An 18,047-nucleotide genomic window follows, 5' to 3' on the forward strand; every position below is an offset into this window, starting at 1 on the left:
GCATTGTAGGTAGCATGCGAAAGAAATTTTATTCTTTCTTCTTAGCGAGCTGAGTTCCTCTTTAGACAGCTCAAGATTGCTGAGAAGACTTTCATATGTAGACTTAGTCTTCCTCCATAGTGCCCTTAGCTCCTCTTGCAGTAGTGCAAGGGTGTGCTTGTTCCGGGATTCGGCCGGGGTGGAGTTGAAGTCTTGTTCAAACTCGACTATGGAATCAGCCAATCTGAGTCTCCATTGATTTTATTAATTTGAATATCTTGTTTCTTTAAAGGTGTCGAGCTTGGGGGTAAACGACTTAGTGGCGTTGGTGTATATGCAACCGCAGCAAAAACTATAAGTGTTTTTTTTTTTTTTTAGTAGTACAGCTATCAATCCTGCTGGGTTTGAATTGTGTCTAAGTAGAATCTTTAAAACCACACGGATTGAAATTCTGATCTAATTGAATGTGTTAACACAGATAGAAATCCGTATGTGAATTTAGTGCGATAAGCAAAAATTTGAATCAGATGTAAATCTTGACGTGAATGTAATATGTAGCCAGTGATATGAAACATTTATAGAGATCCTCACGAAGATTTAATTAGGTAAACCACAGATAGAAATCCTGACGAGAATTTAATGTGTATACTGTGATATAGAAATAAACACAGATAGAAATACTGATGAGGATTTAGTGTGTATAAGGTGATATAAAATACAGATTGAAATCCTGAGCAGGATTTATTATGTGTGTAGTGATATGCAGCACAGATAGAAATCCTGAAGAGGATCTAGTGTGTACAAGGGGATATTAAACACAGATAGAAATCCTGACGAGGATTTAATGTGTGTAATGCAGAGAAGGGAAACCGTCTGCAAATATTTAATGTGTCTAAAAGGTGTGTTGGACACAGATAGAAATATTTTCTGAAAACTTAGCGTGTCTAAAAAAGACTTTAAAAACGCAGATGCAATCCCGATGTGAATATAATGTGTCAACCTCGAGATTTGAAACACAAATAGAAATCCTAACGCGGATTTAATGTGTATACAAAAACAATGTGAAGTGAGCGCTATCCCAGAGTAGCCAACCAGGGTATCTTTCCCAATATAAGAAAATAAATTTGTTTATCCAACTTAATGTGGAAAATTACAATTTTAATTATTTATTATAAAAACGCTGAAAAAATACAGGGCATATAATATAAAGCGATCAGTATAAATTGTGTTTGTGAGCAATTGTGATAAGCCACTAGCCACCCAACGCAGTGCTAATTTTTCGGCTTTTTGGTATTATTTCAGTTCGCAACTGATTAACAAAGTGTGTTCCGTGATGGATATACTAAGGCTATCAACCAAATGAAAATCTGGTTCCTGTTGCAAGGTTTTTGTCAACGTATGTGACAGTGCAGTGTGTGAAAAAAACTATAAAAAAATTCACTGACTGTCTGCCTTGAGCTGTGTCGGGTAACTCTTACCACTGGTGGGGGGAATTACCCGATAGTAAACACGAAAATTATTTTCACTTACTTTGCCTTTGTTGTATCTATCGCGGAGTGCCCTTTTTACGTAAAACACGTAAATTAAAAAAAAAAAAACAAGTAAGAACGGGACTGTCTTCGGCTGTGCCGATGACTTCATACCTTTCATGAATGGGGCTGAACAACAATCTTATCCCGTTCGTAATATCCGAATAATCGGATGTATAAGATAAGAAATATATAGTGAACAGATCTACATACCTAAACGATTTTTAAGATAAATATAAAATAAAAAAACAGGTAGGTACTTTGTGTGAGGATGCAAAGTTTCAGGTTTTTTGTGGTCTGCGTGTAAAAACTATGACTACGAATCACGTATTTCAACAATATATGACGTAAACGTAACTATTTGATGAATTTTGAAGCTTCTAGCTGTAAAAAAGGGGCTAAAATTACATTTTATATGGGGTATATAATATATATAACACCGACCTCTATGATTTTTTCAGACAACAATATATGCTATATACGTAAGCATTTGGTGAAATTTGAAGCTTCTAGCTGTTCAAATGGGGCAGAAATTGCGCAAAGTTTCTTATCTGAAAAATCGGTTGTATGAGATATATACTATATATACCACCGATCTCAATGATTTTTTCAGACAACAATATATGCTATACACGTAAACATTTGGTGAAAGTTGAAGCTTCTAGCTGTTAAAATGGGGAACAAATTGCACACAGTTTCTTATCTGAACAATCGGTTGTATGAGATATACACTATATATACCACCGGTCTCTATGATTTTTTCAAACAACAATATATGCTATACACGTAAGCATTTGGTGAAATTTGAACATATCTAAACGATTTTTAAGATAAATATAAAATAAAAGATAAATATAAAATAAAAAATAGGTAGGTACCTACTTTGTGTGAGGATGTAAAGCTTCACGTTTTTTGTGGTCTGCATGTAAAAACTATGACTACGAATCACGTACTTGAAAAATGTATGACGTAAACGTAACCATTTGATGAAATTTGATGAATTTTGAAGCTTCTAGCCGTAAAAAAGGGGCAAAAAGGACAGTTTATATGAAGTATGTAATATATATACCACCGATCTCTATGATTTTTTCAGACAACAATATATGCTATATACGTAAGCATTTGGTGAAATTTGAAGCTTTCAGCTGTTATATATATTAGGCAGGGTCGATTTGTGGGGAGGCAAAAAAATCGCCCATTGCTCTGTGAAAATCATATTTTAGGGATCAAAATAAGAAACTTTGCCGAAGGAACCATACCTCTAAAACGAATTCTGATGTCCCCCCCTTTGGGTCGTAGGGGCAAATTTTGAAAAATCCCACTTTGAAATGCCTATGTTTTTTTCATTTTGGAGTTTACTTTTCTCTTTAGAAATTTGTTTAGTCAGAACATATGTAAATGAAAAAATGAATTCAACTTAGTAATAGAAAATAAATTCAAAAAAAAAATATTAGAAATTAGCGTTTTTACAACCCCCTTTTAAAACCAAGGCATCACTGAGATCCATTTGCATGTCGTAAACATAGTTGTGTGGGTTTTTTATTCAACCGTTTTAAAAAATTAAGGTATCACTGTGACACAATTGCAGATCGTAAAATTGCTTGTGTTGTTTTTTTTAAGCCACCACAGACACAGCAGGTAGAATTGAAATTGCCCCTACCCAAAAGTTCGACCCAAGATAGGATTTTCATAGAAAAATGAGCGATTTTTAAATCGACCCGCCCTAATATATATACTATATATATCACCATATATATACTATATATACCACCGATCTTTATGATTTTTTCAGACAACAATATGTGCTATATGCGTAAGCATTCGTTGAATTTTGAAGCCTCTAGCTCTTAAAATAGGGCAGTAATTACCAAAAGTTTCTTATCTGAACAATCCGTTGTGGGGGATATATACTATATATACGACCGATCTCATCATTTTTTTCAGGCAACAATATGTGCAATATACGAAATTATATGGTGAAATTTGAAGCTTAAATCTGTCAAATTGAGTAAGATATGACAAAGATCCTCTTTTTCTGAAAAATCGGTTGTATGGAGGATATATGCTATAGTGGTCCGATCCGGCCGGTTCCGACAAATGTCTAATCGGGCACCCAAATACACTCGCTCACCAAATTTTATCAAGATATCTCAAAAATTGAGGGACTAGTTTGCATACAAACAAACAGACGGACATGGCTAAATCAACTCAGCTCTTCATCCTGATTATTTCGGTATACTTAATGGTGGGTCTATCTATTTTCCTTTAAGGACTTACAATTTTGGGTTTCGTGAGGAAATTAATATACCATTTCATTTTAATGAAAGGTATAAAAATAGGTAGGTACTTTGTGTGAGGATGCAAAGCTTCACGTTTTTGTGGTTTGCATGTAAAAACTATGACTGCGAATCACGTATTTCAAAAATATATGACATAAACGTAACTATTTGATGAAATTTGATGAACTTTGAAGCTTCTAGCCGTAAAAAAGGGGCAAAAATGTTTATATAGGGTATATAATATATATACCACCGATCGCTATGATTTTTTCAGAAAACAATATATGCTATATACGTAAGCATTTGGTGAAACTTGAAGCTTCTAGCTGTTAAAATGGGGCAGAAATTGCGCAAAGTTTCTTATCTGAACAAGCGGTTGTATGAGATATATACTATGTATACCACCGATCTCAATGATTTTTTCAGACATCAATATATGCTATTACACGTAAGCATTTGGTGAAATTTGAAGCTTCTAGCTGTTAAAATGGGGCTGAAAGTGCAAAAAAAAAATATATATACTATATATATATACTATATATACCATCATATATATATTATATATATCACCGATCTCTATGATTTTTTACACAACAATATATACTATATACGTAAGCAATCGGTGAAATTTTAAGCTTATAAGTGTTAAAATGGGGTAGAATTTGCGAAAAGTTTCTTATCTGAAAAATCGGTTGTATGAGATATATACTATATATACAACCGATCTCTATAATTTTTCAGACAACAATATATGCTATATACGTAAGCATTCGGTGAAATTTGAAGCTTCTAGCTGTGAATGGGGGCGATCTTTATGATTTTTTCAGACAACAATATATGCTATATGCGTTATCATTCGTTGAAATTTGAAGCCTCTAGCTCTTAAAATAGGGCAGTAATTACGAAAAGTTTCTTATCTGAACAATCGGTTGTGGGGGATATATATTATATATACGACCGATCTCATCAATTTTTTCAGGCAACAATATGTGCAATATACGAAATTATATGGTGAAGTTTGAAGCTTCAATCTGTTAAATTGAGTAAGATATAACAAAAATCCTCTTTTTCTGAAAAATCGGTTGTATGGAGGATATATGCTATAGTGGTCCGATCCGGCCGGTTCCAACAAATGTCTACTCGGACACCCAAATACACCCGCTCACCAAATTTTATCAAGATATCTCAAAAATTTAGGGACTAGTTTGCATACAAACAGACAGACGGACAGACGGATATGGCTAAATCAACTCAGCTCTTCATCCTGATTATTTAGGTATACTTAATGGTGGGTCTATCTATTTTCCTTTACGGACTTACAATTTTGGGTTTCGTGGCGAAATTAATATACCATTTCATTTTCATGAAAGGTATAAAAATATGTGCAGTACCAAGCAACCACCTTGTGGTTTAAGTTGATCGATGAGCAGCGATGTGTTGATGTGATGGACTGTATGCTAGTAGTGGACTGTATGACGTTCTGATAATGTGTTTTCGATGTGATGCGAATGGACTGTGTTTGATGATGTGATTTCGATGTGATGCTAAATGGACTGTATGCGTGATAATGGATTGTATGTAATGGCAATATTGTGATGATGTGATAAATGCACTGTATTTGTGTGTTGCTGATTATAGTGAACTGTATGTGATATGACGATGACTCGCTGCTCTGCTCGTTCGTTTTGTTGCTTCTCACTTTGTTCACTCCTGGCGGATTTTAATTTGTCTGTGAAGATGATACCTTTTGTAAATAATATCTAAGCTCTCAGGTTTCGGAATTTAGGTTTCCTCGGCGTGTAAGGACCAAATGTTTGCGAGGCAATGAGGACCCGGGGGTTGTCGGGCGCGGTGCACGCAAATAAAAAGAAAAATAAAGAGAATTGTTAACTAATAGATCACAACAATTTATTCACTGTAACATGCAGAACAACTAATCGCTATATTTAATAAAAGGGATTAATTATTTCAAGTAAAAATGTTTCAATATAATTCAAAATTATTAATTTCACGTTTTAAGAAATATAATGAAATTAGGAAAGAAATGGTTGGTGTAGAATTGCCTGTGGGCTGGTTGTTGGCGCTCGAACGTTTCTCCAAAAAGTGAAAAAGTTTAAAATGAAAGAAGCCCGCACCACCTGTCGATAGCTAACTTTCGTCGAGTTTTTCCCCTTTGAAGTTAGCGCTCGGCAGAGGAGGGGCGTTACCGGTAAACAATAATATTATTAAAAATCTGCGTTAGGGTGGTCGTGAATATTTAGGCTGGTGGTCTAAACATGTACCATGGAACTAAACAACGATTTTCTGCAGTAATGGTCGTAGCCAACTCAAATCATAATCGTCCCTTGAAATTATACAAAATGGGTGTCCTGGCGGTCGCAATTCTCGAGCAAGATTTTGGAAACTGAACTGCCTCCAGGGACAAAAATCGATCTGCTACAATCTGCTCTAGAATGCGAGGCTCGCAAATGTGCGGGTGAGGCCGAGCACCGTGATATGCACAACTTGGAGAGAATATGGATAAAGTTGGGGGAAACATATGAGAATCCATATCAAACGTGACTGCACACGTAAACCAGATCATCGACATGCCTACTATGGGGTTTGGGCAAGTGGATAAGTTACGCTCAATTATCGATACGGTGGAGCAAAGCATTAACATCTCTAAACCGATTTAATTGCAACACGGACTCTTGCGGGCCATTTCTCGCCGTATATATACTACGTAAGCTCCATAAATCGACAGGGGCTGCCTGGGAAATGGACAGGAAACCAACGACCCCCGGCGCTAACAGAGTTACTGACATTTTTAGAAAGGGGCATTTTTGCTATGCGCAACTTAAAAGCGAATACTCCCAATACCAGGGGATTCGGAAAATCGAAGGTCGAATGACTGCAGAGGTAAAAGACAAATGATTGATATAGATGAGCAAACTGCCAAGCGATCCAAGCTTACCAACGAGTCGATAGGTAGACGTCAAGAAGCAAACCCGTTGTCAGAAAGCAAGGGTGGGGATCTCTGTTCGAACTGCAAGGCTAGCCATCGCGCTTGGAACTGCGAAAAATTTGGTAGTATGGAGTATAATGACCGCCTGAAAAGGGTAGAGGAGCTCAGCATTTGTAAATCCTGTCTGTCGGCTCAACATTCAACGCAGAGCGGCACGTAGAAGGGTTGCAAGGCCTGTGATTATGCAAGCATGAACTGCCCAAGTCCGGTGATGCAGGTCAATTATAGAAATCGAACCTCGGGTCATAATTCCAGCAAGAGGCGTATACATCAACGAACACGCGGTTCTCCATGCTGTCACACTGCGATATCGGGAATTGAGCAGCCAACTGATATTGAGACAGGCCCATCCGGAGAAGGATTGCCGGTCATTGGAATGGCCTTATGCCGCCTACGACAGGACAACGGAACATTCGCATCTTGTGTGATAGTGGATCACAAGTGAATCTCATTATGCAGGACAAGTGAATATCATTGTACAGAGGTGGAATCTTAATCGGAAGCCATGCAAGATTTCGGTGGGGGAAATAGGAGATACAACGCCGATACGATCATACGGGTTTATCGGCTGTCTTCTGTGCCCTAGGGTCAATTTAGAAGCCGCTGAGATGGTACGATTTATAATTGTCAAAAGAATATCCGTTAGAAACCCACAAACAGCGTTCAGGTGCCACCTCAATAATCAATTAAATCAGGCAGAGCTAGCGGGTCCTACCTTCAATGAGCCCGGTCATATTGAAGGCTTCATCCGTGTCTCAACCTGGGCTTCACTGCTACGTGACGAAACAGTACGCTCGGGGTCACGCGATGATCATTTCATAGCGCAAGACTCCATGTGACTGACTCCGAAAATGTGTTAGATAAGCAGATGGAACAATTTTGGTCAGTCGATGATAATCATGGTTGCGCGCCACCGTCGTTGGAGGAACAACGCGCAAAAGATATTTTTACGTCAACCACTCAAGGGATGAATAGGGACGTTACATCCTAATGATACCATTAAAGCAAGATGCAAGGAAGTTAGAATATTCTAGGCAAGCAGCCTTCAATAGATTTGTTGGTTTGGAGAATAGATTCAAAAAGGGTCATAGCATGGCAGCCGCATACAAGGAATTTATGCTGGACTATATTAATGAGGGACACATGGTGCCAGCCCCACCCGGTCCGGGAGATCCAAACCAGTCATATTATATACCGTACCACATAATATCTAAAAAGAAATTTCGAATCGTCTTTGATGCTTCTTGCAGAACGTCATCAGGAGTATCCTTCAACGACCAGCAGTTGCCGGGCGGTAAGCTTCAGGCAGATTTGTACGAATCCCTATTGTTGTTTCGGACGTGCCGTTTTGCATTAACGGCTGATATCATCAAGATGTTCCGACAGGTAAAAAATCACAGGGAGCATTGGATCTTCCAGTGGATCTTCCTCCGCCCCGACATGGACAAGCCAATTGGCAAATACTTCATCACTCGGGAAATCTGGGGTTTGAAATCATCGGGATTTAATGCCATCAGAGGACTACAATAATGCACCATCGACGAAGCTGAAAAATTTCCCATAGCTTCAGCAACCACATTACGAAACTTCTATTTACACGATTTCCTCGGAGGTGCAGAGTCTATCGAAGGGCTGCGAACCCTGCATGAACAGATTACAGGTATGCTAAAAGAAGGTGGATTTCAGCTTGCCAAATGGGCAACGCACAACGTCGAGTTTGCTGAAACTTTTGCTGGAAAAAGGAAACGCGTAATCGAACTTCAGGTCAACTCAGGAGTGTTGGGCATGACGGACTATCTATATATAAGGGTGCACGAATATCTTGCTGATAGCGCCAAATTACTCACCAGGCGTCAAATTATTAGCAATGTCGCTCAGATATATGACTCCACCACACTGTATGCACTTGTTATCGTGACTGGCAAAATTATCATACAGGAAATTTGGAAGTTGCTTTTGGGTTGGGACGACGAGGTGCCAGACACTATCTTGGAGTTGTGGTAAAGCTTTCAAAAGAGCGTTATCGGGTTAGCTGACATCCCAGTTCCTAGATGGACAGCATTCTCTAAGACAGTAACGGTGCAGCTCCACATATTTTCGGACGCGACCTAGCTAGCATATGGAGCTTGTGTTTACATCCGCTCAATACATATAGATGGAAAGGTAATGGTGCATCTGATCACGTCAGACGATCAAACCATTTGTAGCACATCGGATGGTCTCCGTGGCGGCACGTGCCTGGGGGTCAAAATTCTGCTGACCTCCTATCGAGAGGTTGTGCTGCCTCCCAACTGAAAGATTCGACATAATGGTGGCTCCAAGGGGAGCCGGATATATGGCCAATCCATACCAATAGCCGTCTCTACACACACGACTCCAAAGCGGACGAGGCTGAGTACAAGGTAAATCCTCGCAGTGCCCTTACCAACGCAAATTCTATATCTCAGCAGAAAGACTCTGAAACGACCAACCCCTGGTCCAATAATGCTCCACATTGAATAAACTTCTCCATGCAACAGCTTTTGTAACTCGTTTCATCAAAGCTGCCGGAAACAAGAACAGCAAAACTTCCAATCATCCAGCAGACTTCAAGGAAGTAGCTCCTGTCTGTTCCTCGGAGCGTGATCTGGCTATAAAGCACTGGCCATGGCAGTCACAGATTAAGTTCTTTTCGGCGGAGTGGAAGGCCCTGCAAGGAGAAAGAGCAATTCCTGCGAGCTTAAAAATGCTGCAGTTCTGTCCATTTCTGGATCAAGCAGGCGTAATACGAGTGGGAGGACGAGTGGATAAATTAAATCTCATTCACGCAGCATCACCTCTCGCCAAACTCATCATGGCCGATGCTCATAATCATGCTATGTATTGTGGAAGTTTTGGATTCCAAATGTCTGTGAAAGAGCTAATCAGAAGGAAGGATAAAGGAAGGATATGGCACAAAAATTGATGGGTCCATTACCAATCGCCGGGGCTGAGCTAACATTTCCTACGACAGGCCGCCACATGGCCAAACAAGCATCCGGCGACTATCAAATGTTGGGTAGTAGTCTTCGTCTGTATGACCACCAGACTGGGTCGTTTTAATAACCGATATCGCGCAATCGATTTTTCGATAGGATTTGGGCTCAGGAAAAAAAGTTCTACTACGCATACCCAAAGAAATAATTTTCGAGCTTGCGAAATTTCATCGGTATTTTTAATTTTTTATGAATTTTTTTTCATTTTCAAGGCTCCAAATCATTTTTTATGTATCTTTTCGTGTCAATTGGCAAATACAAAATTGGTAAATGTAGGTTTTCGAAAAAAATTTCTTTTATGGAAATTAGAAGAATTTTGGTCGAAAAATCGACTTTTCTTCGCAGGGTCGAAAACATTTTTTTTGGGTATGCGTAGTGCAACTTTTTTTTCCTGAGCCCAAATCCTATTGAAAAATCGATGGCGCGATATCGGTTAACTTTCGTCCATACAAATTTCCACAACCCAATGACCACACGGACCGTACATTTGGATCTTACGTATGGCCTCTCCGTTGAGGCATTTCTCGAGGTGTTTCCTAGATTTGTCAGCCGACGTGGTCACTGTACTAGGCTCCACAGCGATAATGGTACAAATTTTGTATGCACAAACAAAGAGTGGGTCAGGAATGGAAAGATCAAATGCCACTGGCGGAACTGGCCAACCTAGGAACCGGTTGACTTACATAAGTTGGATATCAAAAAAAATCGCTAGTCACTACCACCGATAAATTCGATAGTGGCTACCAAGAAAATCAGATATTTTTCCGTAAATTTCCGACAGCCCTTGGTCGTGAAAATTCCCGAGTCGCTCCGGTACATGGAACCGGCTGCATTGGAAAGCGATGCTCGCAAAAATTTTCGAATTCAAAATCAAAAAATATCAGGCTAGAGAATTTTCAGTACTTTTGCCAAATGTTTTCTCAAGGGAGTTTTGGTTAACTGCGTCCTGTATATTTACCCGTTGTAATCACTTAGCGTAATTGCGATTTTTAGAAAGGGAAATAATTTTTTAATTTAATGCAATCATTAAAATCAACACAAATACGCTACGAAAATGTACAGAAGGAGTATTTATAAATGTATCTGACAAAAAAACGGCGACTACATGGTGAAAACATCGATTTATTTGCCGGAGTATCGAGTGACGGCTCTTAACAAATAAAAACTCTTTGATTGTAGCAGCATAAACGTGACAAAAAAAATTAAAACTTAGGTACATTCGATTGTTGCAAATCCAAAACATTTAAACAGAATTATATCGGCACTCTGATGTTTGTGAGTGTTCTCAGCCTATAGTTAAGAAGTTGCAATAACTTATTTCACCATTCCAACCCGACGTTTCGCTCGTCTCCCTAGCTTTTTCAACGGTGATCTGTGCATTTTAATAACAAAAGCAATAACATTAATATAAAAACAATACATAAATATAAAAAACAGAAAAGCATAAGTGCATAACATTTAGATCACAGTATTACATAAAAACAAATATCACAAAACAAGAGGCAAAAACGCCTTGAATAATTTTATCTTATAACACGATTTATATAGAAACACTCACATTTCCCTAAAAACTGCCAAACGGGATGATCATACTCAGGAAAGTAATATGAGGAACAATTGCACTCACCACAAGACTCTTCTTTGTCTCAGTAGGTACACAAAACGAAGACCCTATAAGACATCGTAGAGTGTAGAAGATTTTTTCTACAATTTCATTGATATAGGATAACCTAGAGTTGATGACGAGACCCAAATTTCTTTTTCTATCAACTAACTGGAGCTTTGAAGAATCAATATAAATGTGTGGGATATCGAAAAGCTTGATCTTATCCTAACTAATTGGAGAAACATAGGGTTTTCATGGTTTATATGCAGCAAGTTTGCTGTTGGTCACTGAAAAAAATTAGCGTATGTTTTCGTTGAGCCCAAGAGCAACATCTTGTACTATGCCAATAGGATTGGATATCTCAGTTGTACGCCATCTGCGTAGGGTTCAATCGAACGTGAGAGGAAGTGGTGAATATTTCATTTAATACTGAAGAGAAGAGAATCTACCACAGCTCCCTGTGGCACTCAAGACCTAGTGTATTCTTCTTCCGAAAATATGTTACCGGCTTAAATTTTTGAAATCTGTCACATACATATCTTTTTATTAAAAAGCCTTTTTTAATGGCTTTTTTTTTTTTGATTATTTTAGGTTTTTTTTTGTTGAGCGCGAAATGATTTGCGACAAACAAAATGTATCATTTCCTTTATTGCGATATATATTATGCGAAAAGTTTTGCACTGAAGAACTATATTTACTAAAAATGGGTTAATTTTTTTATCCAATTCGGCCAAACTGTGCATTCAGGAAAACAGTTGGTGCCTAGATAAGCGTATACGATTTTCTATTGCATCCTCAAATTTTCATGTATGTGGAAATTATCCCGTGCATACAACAAACGATAGTGTTTCTTTAAACAAAGCTGAAAAATAATATAACATAATCAGAAAAAAATAAAAATGAAAATAAAAAATAATCGAAAGTAATCAAAAAAGCCTTTTTTGTTTATTATTTTTGATTGTTTTCAATAATCGTAAAAATCATGATTTATTTTTGATTATTTTTTAGTCGATTGGAAAGTAATCAATTAAAAAATAATAATGGCAAGTAATTATTAAATGGCTTTCGAAGAAAATAATCAATTAATAGGGTAACCATTACCACTATTAATGAATTCAATTTTCAGAGCAGAGCCCCTTTGCACCCAACTGCTAATTGAACAACATTTGTTAACTGGTCTCAAGCTCAAGAAAATTATAAAGACCATTGTTTTCTATTTTATTTTGATTTACAAAATACCAGGAAAATATTGCTATATTTTCGGCTAACTATATTCTTTTTTTTTTTCATTTCAGGAATCAAGCTGTTCGACAAAGGTTTCAAGTTGGATATATCCAGCTTTTCCCAAATGAATATTCGTATGAGCACGAAGGGGAAGCGTCCGTTACGGAGCTTGACCCCGGGTGATAAAATCCATGCTATTCAGCGAATACATGACGGAGAATCAAAAGCTTCTGTAGCAAGGGATATTGGAGTTCCAGAATCCACTTTGCGTGGTTGGTGCAAAAATGAGGATAAGTTACGCTTTATGTCACGTCAAACTGAGAAAATGGCAGGCGATTCATTAGGAGATAAGCTAGGATCATCAACCATCATGATGGGAGGTCCTCCCGAAAAGCGTCAAAAGGTCGATAACGTTTCTATTCCATTCAATTATTCTAATAAAAGTAAATATGAAGAAATGGTATACAAACAATGTCAAAGAGATAATCTCGCCTATAATTCAAACAAAGGTATACCTGAACTTGGTTTTAATGGGTTGTCATCGGATTACGTACCTTATGGCGGACCTGTGAAAAACGAGATATTTGCTGGAAATATATCGTACGAAGCCGATCAAACAGGTGTCACTATAAGCCCACTCACAAACTTAACGCACCTAACTGGATTATCTGGCCTGACCCAATCTCCTCTAGGAATTAGTTTTAATGAACTATCTTCAAACTTAAATTTACTGGCACAAATTAATCCTGGACTAGCAGCAATGTCTGGGCTGAATGGATTGGGAGCAACAGTGAGTACTTTACGCAGTGTAAAAACAAAAAGTCAACCACTTTCAAATAGTCCACGCATTGATGGTGGTGATGGACAGCATGGGTTATCTGTTAAAAATTGGGCGAAACAAAAACCCGCCTCACTGGCGTTACCTGGGCTGAACCTTTGCCAAACCGAAGATAACAGTAAAAATAAAATTAAATGTCCAAGTCCATCACTTGGAAAAAGCACATCGCCTTTACAAATACCACCTGACGATTCTTTATTATATTGGTTGAAATCTCAACAAACAATATTGGGTCTGAGCAATGTCTATCCGCCAGCTACATCAATAAGGCCATCTAGCCCTCTGATGCCTTCAACTCCAAAACGTATGGACACACTTCGTATAAATTCGACTTTGAATGTTTGTACCCCACGGACTTCGTCTACACCCACTTTTGGATTCGACGATAAGAACACTGCATGGTTATATTGGTGCAAGGCACTCGGTGTTAGCCTGAACTCGCTTGTACCAGCAGCAGCAGCTGTGCTGCAAAGTTCGCCAATGCAGGTACAGCAACCATCGACCCCTAACGGAGCCACCACGGTCAATATCGAAGCTTCTATATCTACGTCGGATATATCTGCCCAAAAATCACACATGGAAAACATATTGTTCACTCAGCTTACAAAAAATATTGAATGCTCGTCGACAGACAATTCATTCGTTACTAGCAATAATCATTGCAAAGCATCGGATGGTGTGCATTCTTTGAACAGACCAGAAGATCTTTCCGCCAAAAAGTTGAAATCTGTTTCAGAACTACCATCGGCTGCTTCCCCACCACCAAATCGGAGTATGCCACCTAGTCCAGATACAGATATAAAGTTTGTACCGATGTCTTCACACAGTCCGAGGGAACTTTTTATGACAAGCACCTCCAACTCACCTACACATGGAGAGGCGATGGCTAGCACCGTAAACAGTATGGTGGGTTGCAAAAACGTGCTGGATAACTTACTATACAAAATAATTAGCAGCCCTTCTGCTGGTCCACTTAACCAGACGGCTAGTTCGATAAATTTTGAAGGCACAGACGAACATGAATTTTCCGGCGAGTCTAATGCCAGTTACACCAGCGACAGTCATCATAAGAGCTGCAATGAAAGTGAAAGGGACAAACGAGGTAACAAAATGAGTGAAGAAAATTTTAAATTAGCAGAACAAAATACAGATGAAAGAGACTCTCAAGCTATAAAATGTGGTGAGAAGTTTCTTAAATGGTTGGAGAACTGTCGCAACCCGCGTATTACTGCAACACACCTAATGCAGCTGAGATTCCTTTTATCTTCTTTAAGACCTAATACTAGTTCTAAAGATAAATGCTGTACTGAAAATGGAAGTGCCGAAGGCTGTACGGAACATCTCTTAGATTTAGAAGACAACAATCATTCAAATAAAGCTCGTCGCCGGAAATAGGAGCAACCCAAATTGGCAGCAGAGTAGTCTTAAAACATCATTCCACAAAAGAACCGTATAGACCTATCGTAATCTAAAACTCGTAAATTAAAAAAGTTTTGGCAACGAAGACATGTCTCAGACATGATGTTTATAAAGTCGCATCTGAGGTCATAAATTCGTACATAAATATTTCCGAAGACCGGTTAAAAGGGTTGTACCTGAAACATTTTTTTTTGATAGAAGAGTTATAAATTTAATTTCATTCCCTTTAACAATTCGTAAAGCGCTTAACTATACTATAGCGGACATATAAATCCTTTGCGAATTGTGAAAAGGAAATGAGTTAAGCTAATATATTTCCTGAAAAAAAACATTGTTTTTCGAGTTGCAACCGTTTGAACCGATTCCGCTGAGATACTGCTTTTTTAATAGAAGATCTGAAATCGCTCCTTGTAAACACAGCTTCTAAGTTACGTACTTTGTATTAGAATAGGCCGATATGGACTTAAATAATTCGAGATAGTAGAAACTATAGTGAAATTTCGTTTAAAATTTCGGAAAATCATTTGGGGCATTCATGACACCTCATTATCAACTTACAGCATACAATATATTAATCTTCAATGTATTTGGTTTTTGTAAACATTGTAAAAACTATAACCACATAATTACGAAGTGAATCCGAAAGCCGAGCACAAAAGCCGATTTCTTAGCAGCTACTTAGAATAAATAATTTGTACGTCAATTTTAAAATTACTCTTACTTTGTATGTATGTACTTGCAAATAAATTGTGTAAATATGACAAATGAAAAAATAATTATCTTATAATAAAGAGTTAAATTAAGATGGCCAATTGAAGCAATTATATGCTAAGCTTGTTTTTTTAATCTTTGTCCTTTTCTGCATTTCGGTGCAGTATGCTTTGAATATAAAAAGTGCTTACGGGCGTTTTTACCTACTTAATTGGCACTTAGCCGTTTAAAACATTTTGTTTTCATTGGAGTGAGGTTTTACTTGGCGGGTGCAAAGCTCAGCACACAACTCGCTCTGCGGGGATGAGAGAATTACTATAAATGTATGTATAGCAAGCCGCTTGGCCCAAGACAAACTGCCGCTTACAGCCCCAACTTATGGTGACCAAACGTTATCAATGGAACCGATTATGTCGGAGTGGCCTAGTCATTAGCCACATACGCTCACCAATAAACGGTTGTGGGGTTAAACAACCACAAATTTCCTTGGGTTCCCGTTAGGGGATATTGATGACAATTTGAGAATGAATGCACCTACTGGATGGAAAGAAGCCCTGCTACAACTACAACAACTAGACGGTTGTGGCTACCAATAGAATACTTGGCCGCAAGCGATCGGAAATAGTGAGCTGTTTCAACCGCATGTAAAATGATGTATATTGGAACGATTTTCCGTCATCCCTTGTCAAATTTGGTTTTGAGACAAACCGGTTTCGGCGTTGTGCCATCATCAGTGTCGATTTTCGTTCTCTCGAGACAAGGGATGACGGAAAATCGTTCCAATATACATCATTTATCCACCCTGTCGGAAAATCAACCAAACAAGAAAAGCATGTAAAATAATCGCTCTGCCATCCCCTCGTGAAAGGCGGTCTAAAACTAATACACTTAATATGAATGAAGCCGTCGTTCATCGATATCACTATATACCGCACTCTATTACATCTATCGAATTAGCGTAAGTCTACCACACCGAAGGCCCTGGGTTCAAGTGCCGAAAAAAGCAACGCAATTTGCTTTAGAACAAGTTTTTCTTAACGGGGACGTCCCACGGCGGTGGTTTGCAAACACTCTGTATTTATTCCATGCAGAGCTTCTCAGTGAAAGTTTATCTTCCTTGTAGAAGCCGTTCGGAGCTGGCATAAAACATGTGAGTAGCACAACTAGGATGACACAAATTAGAACAGGAGCTCGGCCTATTAAGTATATAGTAAAGATCAAAGAAAAAGCAAAATTCTTCTAGATTGCGTTTTGAGCTTCTCGAAGTGCTAATTATTTTTGTTTCTTTATAAGAAACGAGCAACTTCTATAAAAAAGTGAAGTTTTAAGTTTATTTGAACTAAACAGGAAACCCCTCGCTAGGGTAGACATAGGATATACTCAGATGTATTTCAACGAAGCTTTTCTGAAACCGGGAAGTAAGGGACGCTGCTGTGGCGGACGGTTCTTACCACATATTTAATACTGGACTGCTGAGCTCGCCTTGTCGGACAGGTGAGAGGGGGAGGACGGAGTCGGAAGCTAAGGAAGACAAAAACGCACTAAGCGATGCACCGAAATCAGGAAGCGAGTGGACAATCACCGAGCTCTGTGTTGGAAAAGCAAACAAATTCATACGGAGAAGTAGAGTGGAGCAGGGTACAACGCAGAGAGAGTAAGAGAGCTGTGTCGCAGTACTAAGAATTGTCAAACATTTGGGAGCAGTGGTTGTTTAGGCGCGAAGCTTAAATTCTTATTAACTCGCGCCACCCTAATATTACTACGTTATCGGCCACTAGTCCGCCCAAATGCATGTTTATGTGTACATATATAGGGTTATGTTGTCCGTACACATATACATACATGCCGGTGCAACTGTGTGGGGAAGCTTCCCCTTAAAACCGGAGACTTTTCCCGAGGTTCAACGGTTGTCCTCGACTAGGCAACCGTCTACTTTTCCAGCGATCGTTGATCGAACTAAAGCCATAGCGTACCGAGAGGTCCCGCCACATTATTTTCATACGAAGGTAAATTAGTTGTTTTAATTATATTTCACACTTAAATAAAAGCCATATTATAACGAGAAATATATCGCTTCTTTGTGCCTCTTTTCTTTACACATTGTCCAAAACGCAATTGTGGTGCCTCCTTTCCTTTGCATAGCTTGCGACACATCACAATTATTCATGGTCCTTTCTCCCCGACAAAGGAACCAACGTGGATAAAAAAAAATAAAGTCCATATCACTCATCAATTTATTGATGTCAAGAAGCAATACATTCTCTACTTAAATACGAATATATTGGTGGTATTTTGCATCTCTTTTGGTGATATTTTGCATCTTTTTGTGATAAGCGTAATCCACACTACTCACATACACTTTCTTGGTAATACGAGCAATTTTCATGCATATCATCCTTCATGCACTCTTGGTGGTATTCTTAATTTTTTTGGTGATACAC

The 18,047-nt window shown here is 38.4% G+C and overlaps 1 protein-coding gene across 3 annotated transcripts in view; it reads left to right on the plus strand.

Annotated features, from left to right (window-relative positions):
- dan (protein distal antenna) overlaps window positions 1-15,604 on the plus strand; it is a 418,576-nt gene extending 402,972 nt beyond the window's left edge. For all 3 annotated transcript variants that reach the window (XM_067765907.1, XM_067765913.1, XM_067765924.1), the window contains one exon: window positions 12,710-15,604. In XM_067765907.1, the coding sequence (XP_067622008.1) occupies window positions 12,710-14,871 (2,162 nt within the window). In that variant the 3' untranslated portion in view covers window positions 14,872-15,604. The remainder of the gene's footprint in view (window positions 1-12,709) is intronic.
- The last annotated feature ends 2,443 nt before the right edge of the window (window positions 15,605-18,047 follow it).

This window comes from Eurosta solidaginis, chromosome 1, assembly GCF_040869045.1.
Source record: "Eurosta solidaginis isolate ZX-2024a chromosome 1, ASM4086904v1, whole genome shotgun sequence".
NCBI classification, from domain to species: Eukaryota; Metazoa; Arthropoda; class Insecta; order Diptera; family Tephritidae; genus Eurosta; species Eurosta solidaginis.